Source organism: Perissodus microlepis, chromosome 18, assembly GCF_051167445.1.
Source record: "Perissodus microlepis isolate ML-2025 ecotype Zambia chromosome 18, ASM5116744v1, whole genome shotgun sequence".
NCBI classification, from domain to species: Eukaryota; Metazoa; Chordata; class Actinopteri; order Cichliformes; family Cichlidae; genus Perissodus; species Perissodus microlepis.
Window position 1 is genome coordinate 19778352 of NC_140478.1, and position 17084 is coordinate 19795435.

The following is a 17084-nucleotide window of genomic DNA, read 5'->3' on the forward strand; positions in this document are numbered from 1 at the left end:
CTCAATACTGGCTACATCATTACCATAATAAACAGATGCATTTAGTGACATCATCGGAACAACAAACATGTGACCAGCCCCTTTTTTTTTTTTTTTTTTTTAGGGCAGCGATCCGCCTGCACCCTTTACAATATTACAGGTCCAAGACCTGTCTTGGTTTAGTAACACGCCCATATCGAGTCGTGTATCCGGGTGTTGTAATGTCTTTATCAGGGGGCACCACAGGCGGGGGCTGAGAAACCACAGAGCTGTCATCGCTGTTGACTGTTGGTTAAATGATCTCCTCACCTCCTACGCTGTTTCTGCCTTCGCGGAGGTGTCGGCGGTTACGGCGATAAACTTGTCCTGTATCTGTGGTTATGTTGTAGCTTCTGGACGTGTCGGCACAACTTGTGACCACAGCTGGTTTCCAGGAACCATCTTGTTGCCGGAACCAGACCGGTGTGCCAGGATATAGTTGAGGCAGAGGTCGGGCGGCTCTGTTGAAATAAGTCTGCTGGCGCTGCTGGCAGACTTCTCTCCTCTCACGCACTGTTTGCTGGCAAACTACTTGGGGTTCCAGCTGTTTTGGTGTTGCAGGGAGGATGGAGCGGAGTCTCCGGCTCATGAGTAGTTGTGCAGGTGACTTTAAGTTGTCCACAGGGGTGCTCCGGTATTCTAATAGGCTCAAGTAGGGATCCTTATGTTCAGCTTTGGCCTTGTCCAGTAGTTTTTTTGCTGTCTGGACCGTTTTCTCGGCTAGGCCGTTGCTCTGTGGGTAATGGGGGCTAGTAGTGGTGTGGGTGAAACTCCATGACTTTGCGAACTGTTGGAACTTACTTGAAGCATAGCACGGGCCGTTATCACTAATCACTGACTCTGGAATACGATGCCTAGCCATGGCTGACTTTAGTTTGTGGATCACTGCTTCTGCAGTGCAGCTGTGCAGTCTTTCCAACTCGAAGAATCTGCTGTAGTAATCTACGATGATGATGTAGTCTTCCGAGTTCCAAGTGAACAGATCGGTGGCTATGACCTGCCACGGTCGTTCTGGTATTGCATGTGACAACAGGGGTTCCTTGGGGTTAGCAGCTTGTCTCTCCTGGCATGTGCTGCAGGCTCCGACTGCTTCCTCAATCTGCTTTCCCATGCCTGGCCAAAACAGAAGGTCTCTGGCTCTGTTTTTACTCTTTTCTATGCCCATATGGCTGGAATGAATCCGATCTATCATGTCCTTTCTGAGCCTTTTTGGGATGATCATTTTCTCTCCTTTGAACATGATCCCGTCTATCAGTGAGATCTCATCCCTGTGGTTCCAAAACTCCTGGATGTCAGGCGGACATTGAGACCTTTTATCCGGCCATCCACTCAATGTGGTCCTTGTCAGGGTGTTGAGCTGAGGATCCTGGGCTGTTTCGTTTCTTATCTCTGAGAGTCTCTGATCACTGACAGGCATGTTGCTGAGGACTGAGTGGATCTGCGCATCCATCCCGTCACATAGTGATTTATCGTGGAACTCTATGGATTTCCGGGAGAGCGTGTCGGCTACCGGGATGTCTTTCCCTGGCTTGTGGATGATGCTGATGTCGTACTTTTGCAGCTGTAGTATCATCCTCTGTAGCCGTGGTGGTGCTGATGCTAGTGGTTTTTTGAGTATGGACTCGAGTGGCTTGTGGTCCGATTCAATGGTCACATGTCGACCGTACATGTACTCGTGGAACCGCTTGCAGCCAAAGAGAACAGCATACAGCTATTTTTCTATTTGGGCATAGTTCTGCTCAGTGCTGTTAAGTGATTTGGATGCGTAGGCGACTGGCTTGCCATCCTGCAGCATCACAGCACCGAGGCCACTTTTGGATGCATCGACCTGGAGTCGTAGCGCTTTCTTGGGGTTGAAGAAGGAGAGAACTGGGCCTGGTTCTCTAGTGATCAGCTCCTTCATTCGTTGAAAGGATCTGTCATGGTTCTTGTCCCATACAAACTCACTGTCCTGCATTAACAGCTGGCGGAGCGGTGCGTTTATCTCTGACAGGTGTGGGGCAAATCTTGCTAAATAATTAACCATCCCCAGCACTGTTTCCAGTTCTGCCCTGTTCTGTGGGGGCGCCATGTCTTGGACAGCTTTTACTTTTTGTGGATCTGGTTTTAGTCCTTCGTGTGACAATGTGTGACCGAAGTAACTGACCTCTTTGACGCAGATGGTGCACTTGTCAGGGTTCAGTTTTACACCTCTCTCCCTGCTGCGCTGCAGCATGGCCCTCAGGTTGTCGTCATGCTCCTGTTTGGTTTCTCCGAAGACCAATACGTCGTCCACAATGGCTGCCACGCCCCTCAGGCCCTCGTAGGTCTCATCCACGCGTCGCTGGAACTTATCCTGGGCTGAGATTATGCCGAATGGCAGCCTGAGGAAGCGGTACCTGCCAAACACAGTATTAAATGTGGTTAACAGAGATGATTCGTGGCTTAGCTTAATGGCCCAGTAGCCTGATCTGGCGTCCAAAACACTGAAATACTTGGCCCCAGCAAGTTTTGTGGTGACATCCTCCAAGGTGGGTAGAGGGTAATGGGGTCTTTGTATAGCCTTGTTGAGGGGTCTGGGGTCCAGACATACTCTGAGTCTGCCTGTCTTGGGTTTTTCCACGACAACAAGTGCATTCACCCAGTCCGTAGGATCTGTGACCTTGCATATGATTTGATTCCTTTCCATGTTGTCGAGCTCGTCTTTGAGTCGGGCTCGCAGAGCGATGGGAATCCGACGAGGTGGGCTGACTGTGGGTGCGTCTGGGTTTACATGGAAACTGCATTCACCAGGAAATTCTCCTATCCCTTTAAATACGTCTGCATACTCGTCTAGTATTGCCTGTGAACTGTTGGTTGTCTTGTCTCTTTCCTCCGTCACTGCCATCACGATCCTGACCAGGTTAAGGTCACGGCAAGCTTTCATTGCTAATACAGGTGGGGCGCTTGTGTTAACAACATGGAATTCCAACGTGCAGGTTTTGTGTTTGTGTTTGCATTTTAGCTGGCATTTCCCTTCCACGCTGAGTGAGTGCCCCGTAATCTGTGAGCTTGTGTGTGACAGGCTTCAGTGTCACACGTGGGAAGAGTGTCTGGAACATGTTGGCTGGAATTGTGTTTGCTTGTGCCCCAGTGTCAACTTTAAACCTCACTGTCTGTGGGGGGGAACCAAGTTGCATGTCTGCATATGCTTGCTCATCATTTCTTCCTTCATTTTCTATGGTGATGCTATCAATGTAGAAACAGTCTTGCTCCTCATCTGTGTCCTTAGTTGTCATTTCTATGTTCTCTCTCACAGTGTGTACTGATTTGAGGTGGGCTTTTGTCTGCGAAGGGAGTCTTGACCTGCATGCTCTTGCAAAATGGTTCATTCTCTTGCATTTTGCACATTGCTTCCCTTTTGCTGGGCAGGTGTCTTTATTACTGTGTTGTCCGGCACAATAGCTGCACGTTTTTAGTGTTGCATTAGCGTGTTCTTTTGGTTTCACGCTTCTTGTTTGATTTTCTTGTCTGTACGGTTTCCTGCCGATGGCGTGCACAGTTTCTTGGCCCCTGGAGTGACCCGTAGATTTTAGCTGTTGCTTTGCTAGCTCGTGTGATCGTGCTATATCTATAGCTTTCTCTAGCGTGAGCTCTGCGCCTTGGCTGAGTAGCTTTTCTCGGACGTGTGGCGAGTTAGTGGCAAATACGATGCGATCCCTGACCATTTCATCTGTATTTGGGTACCCACAGTCTTTAGCAAGCAGTTTCAGTTCCGTAATAAACTGTTCAAACGCCTCATTTTCACCCTGCATCTTTTCATGGAACTTATATCTGGCGTAGATTGGGTTAGCTTTCGGTATGATGTAATCAGTGTACTTATCGTAGTACGTCTGAAGCTTTCGGGAGTCGTCTGCGGTGAGCGTCCACGTGTTGTAGACGTCCCGTCCTTTTTCACCGACCCATAGAAGAAGGTAGCTGCACTTGTCTGCCTCCTCCTTCCCCCGAAGAGGACCAGCGAACATTAGCTCGGCGTGCTGCTTGAAACGCCGCCATGCCTCGGGCAGGTTGCTAGAGTCCCAATCCATGCGCGGTGTGGGAACGCCGTAAGCCTCCATGACTGCGCTGTCCGACGGCGAGGGATTGCGTAGAAAACCGCTACTCTGACACCATGTGTTATCCTTGTCTGTATACCGAGCTTCTTATTAAATGCACGCACACACGAGCTAGCAAAACAACAGCTAAAATCTATGGAGGTCAACATGTTACAGAATACACCCTTTCTGCATATCATGTAGTTTTTACACTATCTAGTTACATTTAACTTTAAAACACGAGGCAATTGTGTTAAATACATGCAAGATGCTTACATAAATCCACTTTTTTTCAGTGTAGTTTTATGGTTGCGATAACTAGAAAGAAAAAAGAAAAAAAAAGCTGACTTCGGCCTGCATTTGGAAGCTCGCATGCATTGTGTGACTGACCCTGAAACCTATTACCGATCATAAATGATTAGAGATTTGTCTTTGAACGTTAAACTCTATTAATTTAATTGCACGCTGATCTACTGAATTCAGTGGGAATGTGGCACCATCTGCTGGACTTTTGTTTTTATGGCGAACAATAAAAAGAATCAGCATAATTGAGTGCTTGACTGTTTTTCAGCTTGCCATTTATTTTATTTTATTTTATTTTTTAAAAGAAAGCAGTACAGGTGTTAATCTAAACATCAACACAAGTGACAATGTGGCTTAAAAGCAGAGTATGCTGCTATATCAACTGTATAATGTAGCATATATGAACTGTATGTGAACTACATTAGCTGTCTGCCATTAAACACAACTGTGCACATTTCTGTGTTACACTGTTTAAATGAAATTATTTTTTTTAACATAATCAAAAGAATAGAATATTATAGGGATGCTTAGCCTAATATGTGCAAATTTATGTGTACTTTGATAGTTTGTATATCACAAAGATATAAAAGTGATATAAGTGAATGATATCAGTTTCCCAGAGGTGCAGATAGTTACAGGTTAAATCTCAGCCATCGTCCCCAAATGGCTGAGGATAGCCTTAACAACACAAAACCTTTAGGTCTGGCAACCATCTGTTTTTTAAGGTCAATATAGAATCCTGATAGCTCAGCAGGGCAGTTTCTCAATACCAGATGAAAATCAGTTGAATGTATGTAAATTCCAATTCTTACATATGGTGAATTTTGGATGGAAATTTTAAATTCATTCATTAATTCTGGGGATGGCCATTGATAAAGCCCTTTTCAGAAGAAATTCTCAATTCGCTAAACTCTCAAAATTTGCAAAAAAAAAAAAAAAGAAAAGAAAAGAAAAGAAAAGAAAAAATTAATACTGAGCTTCCCTTGCAGTTTTCCACTTCATTATTAGGAAATATCGATTTTCAGATGAGACACCCTGATGAATGCATATTTGGTGCTCTGATATGTGTGTAAAAAAGCACTCATGTGATATTGGTTGCAAAGGAGGAATAGTTGATATACTGGCCACAGGACGTTAAATATGGGTCTGCCAAGCAGAAAGAAAAGAAATAGACCACAGAGAGATTCGTGGATGTAGTGATAAAGGACATGCAGAGGGTTGGTGTGACAGAAAAGGGTAAGATGAAGGCAGATGATCCACGGTGGCCAACCCCAAAGGGATCACTAAAAGAAAAAGAAGAAGAAGAGAAATCTAAAAGTAGTTGGAGGTTTGTACCTTTGGGATTTCAAATCCATAAATAGGTCTTCCTCTGCACTATGCCATGAACTTAGTTTTGCCTAGCTTGCTTCCTACTTCCCTGCTGCTCTTATGTTCTGGACTGTCTCATCTTTGCAGGGCCTGAAGCTTGGGTTTTGTCTGCTCTATGGATCAGATATGTAGCCTCCGTGCTGCTCACCAGGCTACCCATTTCTAACCACTGGGAGGATTTCTTGATGTCACCCACTTCAGCTATTGAGTCTCACAGAGGTGGAGATATTCATTAGTTACAGGATCTGATAAGAAACCCTTAAGTTAAATTTTGCACAGGGTCCCCTTGTGGTTAAGAACGGCCTTGGCAACACGAGAAATTTAGTTCTGGCATTTGTCTCATTTATTAGAGCTAATATAAACGATTATGTCACCCACTTCCACTACGTCCCAGTGATATATCCCAGAGACTTGGTTTTCCACTATATTTTTATTCCTTCCCATCATCATCTGTCATCCCTCTGATGAACTCCTTATTTCATCCTCCATTGTGGATCCCACCCTTGCTAATCCTTACCCTGTCTCTTTTTTATTGCAACAATGTATAGTCTTAGGGTGCTGGACTTTGCATTATGTCTTCATATCTGTTTTATCTATGTCCTCCTGTGGCTGGTAGGCCATATATGTAAGGCTGACTAAGCTCACTGAGCTGACTTCACATCATCCGTTTTACCTTCAGGAGATGTTTGTATCTAGCTGACGTCCTCAGTATCTCCATCGTGATTTTCACTGACTTGTGGTCTAGGAACTTGTAGCCATCTACTGTAGGAAGGCTTTCTGACAATTACCAGAGTTACTATATCTTTAGGACATCCTGATATCCTTGCAGTAGATCCTGGTGAGGTTGATTTGTGATTTGATGTCTTGTTTCCTCTTTGTGTAAAGCTTGGTGTCTGCTTCTAAATCTGTATCTGTATCGAGTCTTTGCAATGAGCTGGATCACGGGGTTAAGGTCTGTGCTAAACAGCATCAGTGACTTGTCCTGGTCACTGATAAGAGTTATAGTATAATAGTATATTAATCATTAGTTCTTAAAATAAATCTTTTTTGAAATCATGAGAATCTTATGGGTTGTATAGCACAAAGGACTTCAGAAGGTATTAGACTAAAGTTCTAAAAGGAAATGGGAATAAATATGAACCATGTTTATTTAATTGTGCTGTCATAAGGTTGTCTGGAAGGCCGATTGCTGCTCTCCCACTTTTGTATCTCTACTTTTCTACTTTAATCTCCTGTGTACACTCTGTTCTGGCATATAATCAGTGGTAACTGGACCATAATTGCATGAAGGAAATACCACAGGCTCATTAAGACTTGAAAGATTCTTTTGATGTTCATTCTCAAGAAAGCTGAACACAGCGCAGAAGCTTTTGGAGAGGCATGGCCAACTACTATTGTTAAGAAACAAACAATTTATTCCTCTGCTTCAGATAACTGGCTTGTTTGGGGTGTAATTTACAAAAAGTAAAGTGCAGTGAAATCTTTTACATCAGGAATATAGGCAGCTATTTTTTGATACAACAACAAACCAATCATAGTATATAAATTGAGTTGATGATATTAAATTCATCATAATAAGTAATTTTCTAATCAAATACTGTGATTTATTCTGGCACAGTGAAGCCTCCACAGTTCTCGTTCTCAGTGTATTGTTATTAGATGGAGAGGTTGGGTTCACAGAGTCCTTTTTCTTTCCTTTTTTTTTTTGTTCCAGCAGCATCATGGAACAGCATATGCAGCACATTGCAGGCGTTGCACGTGACTTGAGGCCACAGTTACGTCATCCCCGAGATTAACACGAGAAGCAAAAGGATTCCCTTACACCTACTTCCGCGATCGGTTAAATAGAGATTAGTTCACACCATACAGCTCTCTCGCTTCGTTAAAACTGCAACCCGATAACCCACATTAAGAAACAACAGGCAGAGAGCTATTTTGCATCATGTGTCCCCATTTTTACTTTTTATTCAAAGGCGTTTTACCGAACTCACGTTGCATTTAGGACACCTCGGAAACGTTTCCTTACAGCAATTCAGTGAATTAGTGTCAGGCGTGGCTCTTTTGTAGCCCCACCTCCGCCACTCTACAACCCTCCGGCACATGACCAGGAGAACAAATCGAGTGGGAGGGGTCATCATGATGCACAGATGTCTATCATTGGCTATTGAATTTACTACTCTATGTAATGTTTATATGTCTCTCTCTCTCTCTCTTTTTAAACTTTTAGTTACTAACCCCCCCCCCCAAAAAAAAACAAAAAACAGCAGGTTCACTTCTGTGTGGCGCTTACATGTTCTTCCAGTGTCGAATGACTTATCATTTCAGTTTAAACTGTAACATACTTACCCTGTATTTCAGTGTACTTAGCATTGTCCAAAAAGAAACTTGATGTACGAAGGTGTGCAAGTGTATGAGATTGTTCAAAAAGGTTCTTGAAATTCTTTAACACTTCTTTTGGCTTATAATAAAATATCTCCAGGATTAAATGGTCTGGCCCACTTATGTCCCACACCATGTAAAATGAGTTAGACATCCCTCAAACACAGAGGAGCTCACCCGGCCATGACAACATCAGCAGTCGAGTTTTGAGGCACTGTGCAGGGCAACTAGGAAGTGTGTTCCGGACTCTATTTCAACACTCAATTGACAGTCACACCGTCCCCCAGCTGTGGAAACACTCCACAGTCACCCCCATCCCCAAAAGAAACAACCCAAAGTCTCTGATTGATCTTCGTTCTGTGGCCCTCGCCTCCCTGGTGATGAAGGCCATGGAGAAGATCATAAAACAGCACATTGTAAGAGCAACTGACCCCCTGATGGACCCACTCCAGTTTGCTTACCGTGCATGCAGAGGTGTTGATGATGGAAAAATCTTCATCTTGGACTCCATCCACAAACATCTGGAGCTCCCTGACTCCTCCGCCAGTCTTCTGTTTGCTGATTTCTCATCAGCGTTCAACACTCTGCAGCCTCATATCCTGGCCACTAAACTTTCCTCCTGATTTCACCTGGATGATCAGCTAATCCTGTGGATATTGGACTTTTTGACCAACAGGACTCAGAAAGTTTGGGTCAACAACTCTCGTTCCACCTCCACTGGCTCCCCCCAGGGCTGTGTGCTCTCCCCCCTGCTCTTCATCCTCTACACCAATGACTGCAGATCCACACAGCCCAACTGTCACCTGGTGAAATATGCTGATGACAAGGTTCTCCTGTCACTGCTGTCAGGCCCCTCACAACACCATGGGCCCGCTCTTCAGGAGTTTGTAGTGGTGTGACAGCTCCAAACTTGAACTGAATGTGAGCAAAACCAAAGAGATGGTGGTGACCTTCTCCAGTAGGCAAAGGGAGCTGGCTGCTTCAGTCACCACCACCATCCATGGGAAGCCAGCGGAGGTAGTTGAGGAGTACAAATACCTGGGAACCATCTTTGACAACCTCCTGATATTCTCTGCCAACACAGAGGAGATTTTCAGAAGGTGCCACCAACGGCCATACCTCCTTGGGAAACTCAACTCCTTTGGAGTCAGCACACCCATCATGATGACATTTTACTATGCCTTCCTGGAAAGCATTATGACTCCTCCGCTGCATTTCCTGCAGGACTGAGAGGAGGAGAGCCACCTTTGTCCCCAAAGCCACCCTGCTTTTTAACTCCAGCCAATAAGACCATTTTCCACACCCATAAACATAAACTACTCTACACTCTTTTTATACTGCCGACACTTTACTCACTTACAGTTATTTATTCACCTTTCAGTCACTTTAATTTTAAAACTGTGTCATTTTAAAACTGTATATATGCTGTATATTCTGTGTATTTATTATCTCACTACTGTTGCCTGTTTATGCCTGTCCTTATCTTCAACGTCATGCTGCTCTATTGTGTCTTAATTGCCCCTTGGGGATAAATAGTCTTTCTGATTTTGATCCCTGACCTACAGCAATGACAGTATAGTAAACTGAAACAAAACCAGAGCACATTAACACATACAGAGAGTGCTCCAGCATATCCTTTGTAGACACACATTACTCTAGGTCACACTGGGTCATGTTCCACATGTTGTGAAAATGCTAACAGGACCTCATCCACTTTCTCCGCCTTCTTGAGCTTGTAGGTCCAAGGCTTTCGAAGATGTTACCTGTATTTACTACATTCTCTTGGAACGTGAACACAACACAGCGGTTGCTGACGTCAGGCATGCGTACGGGGGAACTGTTATGTAGCACGCAGAATGTATCACGTAGATGCCGGCTTATTACTTCCTCCATAACTACAAGCTGCTGCTCGGAGGAGACGTAGATCTCCGCGGATAATTCTTTCACTGGTGCTTCCAGCTAACGACACCTTAAAGCAGGTAAGAGGGAGCCCTCTTCAGTTCGGTGGAAGTGTCTTTACGTGCTTTTTAAAGTGTAGCTCATCTTAACTCTCGAGTTGTTGCTTTTCCACATTTTTCTCCCGCACCACACGGAAAGGCCTCGCAGCTGAATAAAAATTCTTCCCTTTCAAAATATATAATATTTAAATATAATACTACTTAAAAGTGTCGCGTCATATCAGGCACAGTTGTTTAATGTTAGGTCTGTGAAAGATAGGTCTAGTCCGTGCCCTTCATCTGTCACCTCTGAAGTTTTCATGTCCTGTTAATAGCGACTCTCGGACATCTTTCGTGGGAACGACTTTTAAAGCCTGATTTTGGAGATTTTTTTTGTGTGAGGCACCGCCTGATACTTCCTGACATGTTTCTCTATGCGTTTTATTGGTTTCTATCAGCACTGAATTAGCTTGCATGCTGTACTGCTACACGGCCAACAAACGTTTGAACTCAGTCGACCTCGTTCTTGTTTCAGGCGAGATGTCTTCTTATCAGGAGAGTGAGTCCAAATTCTGGCGAAAGGCAAAGGAGAATCCATTTGTCCCAGTCGGTGAGTACATATTATGACAAGGACAAATAAAATATGTGCTCACAAACACAAAAGTTTAAGTTTTGGGGTTTATTGAGTGAGTTTTCAGAGGATTTGGGGGATATGTTGCTGTCTTATTTTTGTTTTAATGACTTTTGCTTTTTGCAGGGATGGCTGGATTTGTTGCTATTGTTGGCTACAGGCTGATGAAAATGAAAAGTCGTGGAGATACAAAAATGTCGGTGCACCTGATTCACATGCGTGTAGCTGCCCAAGGCTTTGTGGTGGGAGCAATGACTGTTGGTGGGTCATCTTTCAGTTCTTACTACCAAACTGCAACCACTTCTTTATTTTTGATTTGTGGTTTGAACCTGAAATCATAATACTATAAACACGGGCCATTTTACATTATTTATTTTTTTGTTTTGTTTTCAGGTGTCCTGTTCTCCATGTACAGAGATTACTTTGCAAAGCCTATTGAACAAGAACAGAAAGCAACCCAACCCAAGTGAACATGGCCTCTTGGACTCATATTTTATGTCCCTTAGTATTGCCTCATATTAAGGTGTGCACAAGATTTGTTTCACAGATGTCCTGACTTTTATATGCACATGTCTGCTGTAAATAGCTGAAACTATTTGATGACACTGTGCATAGTAGGAGTTGTATTGATCCCATCAGATTTTTCTTGGTGTTAATATCCCTGATAGTTTGGGGGCATTACTGAAAGTTCATCTGCTCTTGCTGTGAGTGAAATATCTACAAAATATCAAAATGAAAATGTATAAACTTTGCTGAACATGTGTGTTACTGAGTTGGGCCTGGATTAAAAATTAACCACCAAATGCTACATATTTATTTTTGTCTCGTATCAGCTAACCATCCCTGTTCATTTCCTGTACTAATACTGGGATGTTTGCCAGATTAAAATTGATTGCACCTGAGCTCATATATTTCTAAATGAGCATCCCAGTGCATTTTGAGTATTTAAAGCCGTTCACAGCACTTGGCTGTCAGATGGAGCAGAGCCCTAAAGTAAAAAATAATGATAGTGATAAAATAACTGATACTGGTGGTGTTGAGCTATATTATCCTATAGAAAAAATCTATATAGCCATTATGTTGAAACTGTGTGGAGAAAAAGGCTTTAATTCTGTAGCTTTTATGCAGTTTTATTGTAATGGTGAAATTCTTTTATTTATTTTTTCACTTCAATTTAGCACTGGCTTCCGTGGAACATCTATACACTGTGTAGCAGCCTTGTGTTTAATTAGTTGCCTTGTGAAGTTATTCTCTAAGCTAAGTTGTACACAAGCACAGGATGTCATTTGAGAGTTGTTGTTTTTTTTTAAGTGTTAAAGAAAAAAAGTTTTTTTTTTTTTGTGTATGGTTTTTGGTACCTTGATGTGTTTTGACTGTTAAATGTTGTCTTTGTGCCATTATATTGTTATTGATCACCCCCATCTTCTGGGTTGTGTAGTACACCTACAGCAGCTAAAACATTTACAGTTAACAGGAAAGGCTCACAACACTCTAAACTAATAAACTCAACAGCATGAAAGGACAGACTCTACAGTGATCATAAAGTTCTCCCCAAGTTTGAACCACAATATAACATTGCAGCTTTTTGTTGTTAGGGTCTTTTTTTTTTTTTTTTTTTTTTTTGAGCTTCTCACTGACGACACAGTTTCTAACAGGTAATCTTCTCTTTCCAATTCTACCAAATAAAGCTTCTGTGATTTGCTCAGTCATATGCTGTTTCTATTCACTTTCTTATCAGGGAATGCCTGGCATAATTTTAAGCTGGGAAAAATGATTTGTCACTGTGACTTTGGAAAGTGTGTAAACAGGCATTTCCTTGATATTCTACCTGACACGTGCCATGTATCGTGTTTCATCCTGTACCGAAAAGAGCACACCTATCAATGGCATGCGTAAACATGCACAGATCCTGCTGTTATCTTCATTTAGTTATCTTGCACAAAATTATGCAAAAACAACATCAGTAAGAAAGGTGGTAGAGTAGAGTGGTGACCTCAAACAGACTCCACATCTGAATGTATGTGAAGTGACACATAGTTAGGGTCCCGTGGCACGGGTGACTGCATAAGGTCCGGGGCCCTATTTCAGGAAGCCGGTTTAGTGCAAACTCTGAGTAAGTACACCCTGAGTGAACGAAAACTCTGGGTCTTCGGTTTCACAAAGCGAGTTCAGATTAATTCTGAGTGAGTCACCATGACGACACACTCCGTGAAGCTAACCTGCCCCCTAGCAGGTTTACTGCAACTTACCCTGACTTTCTCCGCCTCTTTGTCGGAAACCTGACTGTAGGAAGTGTCAGACATGGCGTGCACCTTCCTTGAAGAGCCAGTAGATGTTGAAGCCCAAATTCTCCGCAGAGCTCTCCGCCGGGAGAGAGTGATTAGAGCGCGTTTGGACATTTTATCATTTCCTGATGATTTTCTGTGTGAACGTTACCGTTTTTCAGCACAATCTATAATTCATTTGAATAACATCCTCAGGCCTAATATTGCTCATGTGACACATCGCGGACATTCTCTCAGTACTGTACATATTATTTGTATTGCACTTCGTTTTTTTGCAAACGGGAGCTTTCTGTATAATATTGGTGACGCTGAGCACGTTTCCAAGGCTACCGTCTGTCGGGCAGTCAGGAATGTTACAGTTGCACTGAAACGTCTCCTGTACTCGTTTGTGGTGTTCCCCGGTCATAGACCCACAAGATTTATCAAAGAGGGATTCCACAAAATTGCAGGTATCAGGATGAACAAAACTTAATTCATGATGTGGTGATACTTGAACTACTACTTAAATTTTACATTTATTTTCAGGGTTCCCAGGCATGATTGGCTGTATAGATGGCACTCACGTTCCAATCATTGCTCCTTCAGTAAATGAAGGAGACTATGTGAACAGGAAGTCTTTCCACAGCATTAATGTACAGGTACATAGTTCCCTGTAGCATTTCAAACTAACAAATTATTTCATTATAGTAATGGATGCTAATTTGTGTTCTCTGCACTGTGAAGATCATATGTGATGCTGCCAACATTATCACAAATGTGGAAGCCAAGTGGCCAGGCTCTGGTCATGACTCACAAATTTTTCGTGAATGTACACTGAGCACAAAATTTGGACATGGTGAGTTGAAAATACTTTAAAATATATAAAGACCAATTGCTACAGGGACATTTGAACTGAAGTGTATCCTTCTGTCTTAGGAGAGTTCACTGGCTACTTGCTTGGTGATAGGGGGTATCCATGTTTACCCTATTTGCTTACCCCTTACCCTGACCCTGAACCGGGCCCACAGCAGCGATATAATCTGGCTCATTGCAGGACAAGAGCCAGAGTTGAAATGACTATCGGAATGCTTAAGGCCCGGTTCCAGTGCCTTCAAAGACTCAGGGTCACCCCAGAAAGGGCATGTGACATTATTGTGGCATGTGTGATTCTTCACAACATTGCCACAATTAGAGGAGAACACTGTCCTTCTGAACCAAACATCAGCAGTGATCCAAACCATGAACATCCTGACCCTCCCACGGACATACAAGATGGAAGAGCAGTCAGAGACACCATATGTCACAATCATTTCCTTTGACCCATCACCTCAACATGTTGAAAGAAGAATAAACAGATTTTTTGTTCAACTGGCTTTATTGGTCGCCTGTATTTCCTGTACACAAAGTATTAATAAGTATATTATTATGTTGTTCAAACACTGAAATAATTCGTCCATCTCTGACCACTTCACCCACCCTTAACTGATGTTCCAGCAGTAAAATCTCAATCTTGGTCTTTTGGATCTGCTGCTTGAAGTGTTCCATTTCCAAGTCGCATTTTTTTATTTTCTTGATCAAATAGGTCTTGTACAGCTGCTTTACAGGGAGCTATTGAAACACAGAAAATAGCATTGACATTCATAGTACATGGCTACTTAGGTTGGTTGTAAATCAGTGCTGAACATCTTACTGAGGAAAGGTTTGTTGGAGAAGTGGCTGGACCCTCTTCCTCTTCATTTCCATCATCACTCTGTTAGAGACATAGAAAGTCCATGGTTTTATTATAGTACCACATTTTATTCAATTGTTATATTTTCCATTGTAAGATGTAAACCTCATAAAGTGTCTCTGTTGCTTCCTCCTCTGTAACAGCTGTCAATGTTTCTTCATTATTTTCCTGTAGTAAAGAAATTAACAACATTGCTGTTCTACTGTAAACTCATATAATCTGTGGAGTATTAAGAGTACTCACAACTGCATGTTGGTCTGGCTCAACAGGAGGCTGCACCAGATGCAGTACACCATCAACTGATAGAATATGAGGTTTATACAGGTCACTTATAACTTACAAGGGACCAAATGGCAATTAACAAACATATACCAATCACCTTACACTTCATTGTCATTATGCTCTCAAAGACAACCAAGACTGAGGGAAGGCAAAATCAGTAGGAAAATAACTTCACTACAAAATAATTCATTATGGTAAAGAGTTTATCAAATGAATGAGTAGCACTGCAAAGGTGACTGTGAAGAAAGGATGTATGCACATCATGTATTATTTTGAATTTACCTCTTATGTAGGCACTTGTGTCTTGCGGGGTTATTGACTCAGAGGATGTCCCCGCAGAGATGCCTTCAGCCACTGGGCGCCCACTGTTTTGGCTGAGGGCCAACTGCTCAGCCTCTGTGAGTGGTGGTGGTGGAGGACCCCCACCTGTTTTTCGGGCCTCCGCTTTTTTTCTGTTGGCTATAACGGGTCACATTTGAGCATACAGAGTAAGCAAATATGTACTTGTAATGTGCTCAGATAATTTCAATAAGTGCTCACAGAAAGAAAATTAATGTAGCCTCTAACTGCAATTGATTTACATAGGACAAACAGACCAAGCACTATGGCTCATAATACAATTACACCTTACCTGTTTGGACTATATTTTTATATTTCATTTTTACTTGTTGCCAGGAACATTTGGGGCCTGTTGGGTTGCACCTGCGCTCACATCACGTCACAAAATAAAATGTATAAAATACAAAATAAAATAAAATATAATAAAATAACGTGTTAAATGGGTGGAAATCCCTAGATCAATGTTTAAATTAACACTCACGCATTGACTCTGTCAGCTATGTTTTGCCATGCATGCTCCCTTTCTTTTGCAGCTGAGGCTGTGTTACTTTTTTTCCGCAAAATTTGCATGTTATCGGCATATGCTGCCATCAGAATTTCGGCCTCAAGCGCTGTAAAATACATTGACCGCGCCTTCTTTCCCTCCGTCTCCATGGTGACTCGCTTAATCTGTGCTCCACTAATCAGGGCTTTATGTATCCTCGTGCGCGCGCTTAACTTGGGGTTAAAGCAACTCCGCGTTGATTGAACTAATTGTTATCAGCCTTTCTGAAACCGAATATTCTGAGTTGGACAGTTCGGGGTTACTCAACCCTGAGTATCGTTTTTCACTCTGAGTTTTCTAAACCGGCTTCCTGAAATAGGGCCCAGGGGCCCAAATCAGCCTGGCTCCAATCTGGACAAAGCTATCCAGTGGGATACCAGAAAATGCAAAGGAGTGCATATATTTTGAACTACAGAAGTTTTAATGCTTTGCCTATTGTTACAGATCCACACCACCTAGTGTGATCCATAACATACCAAAGTACAATAACATTTTTTGTGAGTTCATAAAAAGTTTATATAATTAATTTATAATTACAACAAAGTCTGAGCAATAATCTACCAGAACCTTTTCTGTAACATTACGTGTTTATAATGTAGTTTACTGGTCCAGCCCACTTCACATCAAAGTGGGCTGTATGCAGCCCAAATGTAAAATGAGTTTGACGTCCCTGCCATTTGGGAATCCCTGCCAAATGATCTCTACTAAAAACATGGACTAGATGTAAATACTGGAAATCTTCCAAATGGAAAAAACTAAATAAACATGTTCTTGTGTGTTACCTGTTTCAAATTGTCACATCACATTTACCTCTAACAGTTCAACAAAAACTGCTTTGTATAGCAGCTCAGTTCATATATTCATGCAGGATGTTGCCTAATGATGGCCTAAAGCAGTGGTCCACAGAGGCCCACTGGTGTTTGAGGAATGTCCGAATGGGGGAGGTGGGTGGGTTTGTGCAAGCTACAGGTCTACATTATAATTATTAATTGACAAAATCAGTTCTTTGTATGCAACAATTTCCCCCCCAAAACTCTAAACTACCGCTAATACCAGAAGTAACCCAGGGGGTGTTATGAAATGACATATCAAACAGCAGTAAGGATAGCAAAAGATTAATGAAACGCTTTCTGTGTGGAGCAAACCACAACTAACTACCAGGGCAGATGACCCCACCGCCTTAAAAAAAATAACATAGCTATGGTGATAACGTATCAGTTTTATGGAGATGAAGCAGG

General features: G+C 42.5%; 1 protein-coding gene across 1 annotated transcript; it reads left to right on the plus strand.

Moving 5' to 3' along the window:
* The first annotated feature begins 9972 nt into the window (after positions 1-9972).
* On the plus strand, positions 9973-12397 carry LOC146367745 (HIG1 domain family member 1A, mitochondrial-like). The gene is made up of 4 exons (XM_084912764.1): positions 9973-10099; positions 10593-10667; positions 10815-10949; positions 11082-12397. Exons 2-4 carry the CDS (start codon positions 10598-10600, stop codon positions 11156-11158), a joined length of 282 nt encoding a protein of 93 aa, XP_084768890.1. The 5' UTR covers positions 9973-10099; positions 10593-10597; the 3' UTR covers positions 11159-12397.
* Positions 12398-17084: the final 4687 nt, after the last annotated feature.